The following is a 3,896-nucleotide window of genomic DNA, read 5'->3' on the forward strand; positions in this document are numbered from 1 at the left end:
GGACTTGTGTGGACATCAGTTTTATCAGTGTCGATAGGGTTTTTGTAGGATTTTATAATCAAATCGGACAAAACGTTAAACTCTGTCTGAAATCAAATAGGATTCCACAATCGGCCAGTTTGAATCCTTCAGGAGGACAACGATCACAACAAGGTGGGTTTAAAAAAATCCACATCAGTGGATGGGGGAGGATGAGGAACGAGGGAACTCTCACGAGATTGGGAAAGACACGAGAAGTGGGAGAGCGAAGTTGTTTTGTGAATGGACCTTCAGTCCTCCGACACCACCTTTGTGGTGCTGATAAGTAATAGTTACAGCCAAGGCCAAGGCTGAAATACAAAGGTGTTTCCAGGAAATATCGCAAGTTTGGAGTTGCTCATGTACTTCCATCCAGCATGGCAGTTTGCTGATAAATGATGAATAAAAGTAAAAAGTCGAATGAATGCAAAGTTTGAGAGCCCCCCCTCCCCCCAAACATCAAGGGCCTCGGCCTGTGTTCTTCAGGCACTATTGTTAATCTGGGCATGCTCAGGGCCCAGGGTGTACCTTGCTTTGAGCTGTGGCTCACACTTGGACCACACTGCCAGCTCTTCAACTACACTTTTGCACCCCTTGCAATTAAAACTTACTTCAGTCAGCACCAACATCCAAGCAGCCTCCAAGGTTTGAAACATCTAATCCCTGCTAACTACTGGAGAGCCAACAGCCATTTCCTCCAGCAGGGGAAATGCTTCCATGAGTCCTTCATACCATCACTCACCTCACACTCCAGTCAGTCCCTGTCACTATTACCCATCAATCCTACCCAAGTTACCTGCACTGCAGCTCAGCACAGTGGAGGGGGGGGGGGTTATTGTCCCTTCTCCAGCACCCTGATGGTCTGTGTGACCCAAGTTGGCACCCCTTCTCCACGGTACAGAATGAGGCCGTCATACGAACGATCCGTGGAAGGGTATGCACTCCTATTTGGATCTTATTCAACTTGATTGGCGTAAAATTCCCACCAGATCCCTCCTCGTCTTCCTTGGGTGATTAGTTCCCCTCTTGATTTGGGACCATCCGTTACCACAATCTACACAATAAAATTGTGCTCGGAACGCCCCCAGGTCACTTTTTCCATCATACGGCGTGAGGGGTATGGTGCGAGGACCCAGAAGCCATGCTCAATCTGTCGGCACCTCGTTGACCGAAGCCAGTCTCCCGTTGCCTATGTGCTCCTGGCCGATCCGCGTCCGACCTCATCCATCCATGGTGTTACTGGGTCCGTCTGCCATCGTCACAGTGACTCACACACTTCATTCCTGTCACACACGTGCTCACTACCAGGGAGAGGGACTGCGGCCTCACCTCTTTTCTGTACTCCACCATGCTATCCAACATTGGCATTGTAAGATATTAAATTACAGTGAAAGAAACCATCAATGGAGAGGAGACTGTTGCGGATATTGCTTGGCACACTTTATTCATTTGCTTAAATGAATTTGTATTCATGATATTTCCACTCAGGAATGTCTTTTTTATTGAAACACACACTTTACTGTGAATCGTAAAACTAGAAAATTTCATGATTTAACAAAAAAAAATAGGGATTGCATCATCATACGTAATTTACATCAACATTTAAATATCAGCGCTGGATGTTTAAAATTAAAAAATGGAGTTTACCATGTGGAAATAGGCCTGGTCGTCTCACGTAGAGTCATTGCATTTTTCGCCATTCATGTTGCGGGGTCGCTTCTCTGCTGGACTGTTGCTGAACTTCGTTGAACTTCATGAAGATGTCGTCCTGCTTTTGATCTCTTGTGAGGAACCCTCATGATATAAGCCCGACATCGATACCCTTTCCTTCTGCCTTTCTGTGAGTTAGTTCTAAGGTGTTACAACATGTGTTTGAGAAATGCATGTTACGCAACAGAATGTCACAATAAGTGTGATCAGGACGACAAGAGCAACACAACCTCCCAGCACGCCAGCTACAAATGAAGGTAGTTTTCCAATTGTATTATCGCAGCTTAAATCATTCTGCTGGTTGACGCACTCTCTGACATCGTCAACACAAACGGAAAACTTCGCAGCTTTTTTGGTCAAACGTTCAAGAGATATGTTGTAGTGCTCAGATGGGTCCAAGACTTTGAGCTCAACCTCTTTCTCGCTGCCATTGATAATACAGTGTCCCTCTTCCACGTCGCCAATCTTCTGCCAATGGAGTTTATACATTGCATCTGCCTTTGTGTGATTCCACTGAACAACAATGGTGTTATTCGTCACGTAACTTTGTATCACCACTTTGAGGTCACCACTCAACGTACTCAGGTGGGTCATCATCACAGTGCTCGCAAGAGTGGACATGGCTGTTGTTTCCATAACAAATACAGATGGATCATCTGTTGAGAAAGTCTCAGTAATATTTGTTGTTATTGTTATTGTTGTTGTTGTTGTTGGTGCTGCTGGTGGTAGTGGTGTTGTCGTCATTGAGCAAAGTTCTTTTGCACCAATGTTCCTTAAATATTTGTTTCTTAGAGAAGCTGGTGTTCCACATTTTAGACCAATAGTAATCACAGGATTTTTCAGCGTCCTTTTTTTGAGCCACAAAAGCCGGCAATCACACATCCATGGATTATTCCACAAAATAAGCTTCTTCAATTTATCCACACCATCAAAGGCTTCAAAGGCCAGGTTTGAAAGTTCATTTTCTGACAGATTTAGCTCGTTAAGGTTTTTCATGTGATTAAGCGTATTCGGTAAGATCGCACTAATGTTATTTTCATTCAAATAGATTTTTTGTAGGCTGTTGCCCGGTAAGTGTGCTGGCGGAGCGGTGAATCTATTTTCTTTGAGGGAAATTATCTGAAGGTTTTTCAGATCAGAAAATGCTTGCACATGGATGCCTGCATTGTTGAGAGAGTTGTCGTCCAAAAACAGCTCCTTCAAGTTTGTTAAATTAGTGAATGAGTACTCTGAAAGGCTATCAATATGATTTCTCTCCATGTGAAGCAAAGTGAGACTTAATGGGAGCTCTGAAGGTACTGCACTGAAGTTATTGTTCGACAGGAACAACATGGTCAGAGAAGTGAGTTGCTTGAATGCACCCAACTCAATTGTGCCCTCGGAAAGTGAGTTGTATTCCAAGTGTAGTTCCTTGAGACAAGGTAGCTGACTAAGGGCAGAGCGAGAGATTACGCGTATGTCATTGTCCTGAAGTTTCAAGTTGTGTAGACATCCGGGTAGCTCTAATGGGAGCTCTCGGAGCTTGTTGTTGGCAAGGTCCAAAACCTGTAGTTGTTTATGTTCATGCAATCCCATTCGCAGTTCAGAGATCCCAAGGTCATTGCCTTGCAAAAAGAGGTTGATGTAATCACTTGGGATGTGGTGGGGAACAGCTTTCAAGTGTCGGTGATGGCAGAAGATGACTCTTTCTTTGCAACGGCATTGCTTTGGGCAGGTGGTCGTACACCGTGCCAATTGTAGAAGGAAGATGAAGGAAACTGCGTTGAACATTGGTGTCATTCTCGTGTGACAAAAATGTCAGGATGGTTATCTTTCCCTGAGTGCAACACACCAACACATACCTCATAGCAACAGAGATTCCAGCATGATTTACATCACAGAATAAAACAAACATTTCCTCAACTCAGTTGTGGAAATTAAATGGAGGGAGTTGTTCTGGAGTAGTTCAAGGTTGAGTGAACTTTCTAATTCAAGAAAATCAAAATGTTTTTGAAATGTCAGCTTTTTTTTTTCAAGCTATTCCCTTGCTTATCCTATCAATGTGATAACACCTTGCCCTAAGGGTACTTCACCTTTTCAGGATACATCCTTTAACAACACAACATGCAATTTTTATGTCACCGAGATATTCTTGAGTCGTCCAGAGAGATGAAAATCACAAGTTCATA

General features: G+C 43.7%; 1 protein-coding gene across 1 annotated transcript; it reads right to left on the reverse strand.

The window, feature by feature from the left end:
- Positions 1-1,443: 1,443 nt before the first annotated feature.
- LOC147006479 (leucine-rich repeat transmembrane protein FLRT1-like) lies at positions 1,444-3,537 on the reverse strand. The gene has a single exon (XM_085868686.1). It carries the CDS (start codon positions 3,505-3,507, stop codon positions 1,870-1,872), a length of 1,638 nt encoding a protein of 545 aa, XP_085724812.1. The 5' UTR covers positions 3,508-3,537; the 3' UTR covers positions 1,444-1,869.
- Between the last annotated feature and the right edge of the window lie 359 nt (positions 3,538-3,896).

Source organism: Eptatretus burgeri, unplaced genomic scaffold, assembly GCF_056783735.1.
Source record: "Eptatretus burgeri isolate ZD-2024b unplaced genomic scaffold, Ebu_testis_v1 Ebu_testis_scaffold_3170, whole genome shotgun sequence".
In the NCBI taxonomy this organism is placed as follows: Eukaryota; Metazoa; Chordata; class Myxini; order Myxiniformes; family Myxinidae; genus Eptatretus; species Eptatretus burgeri.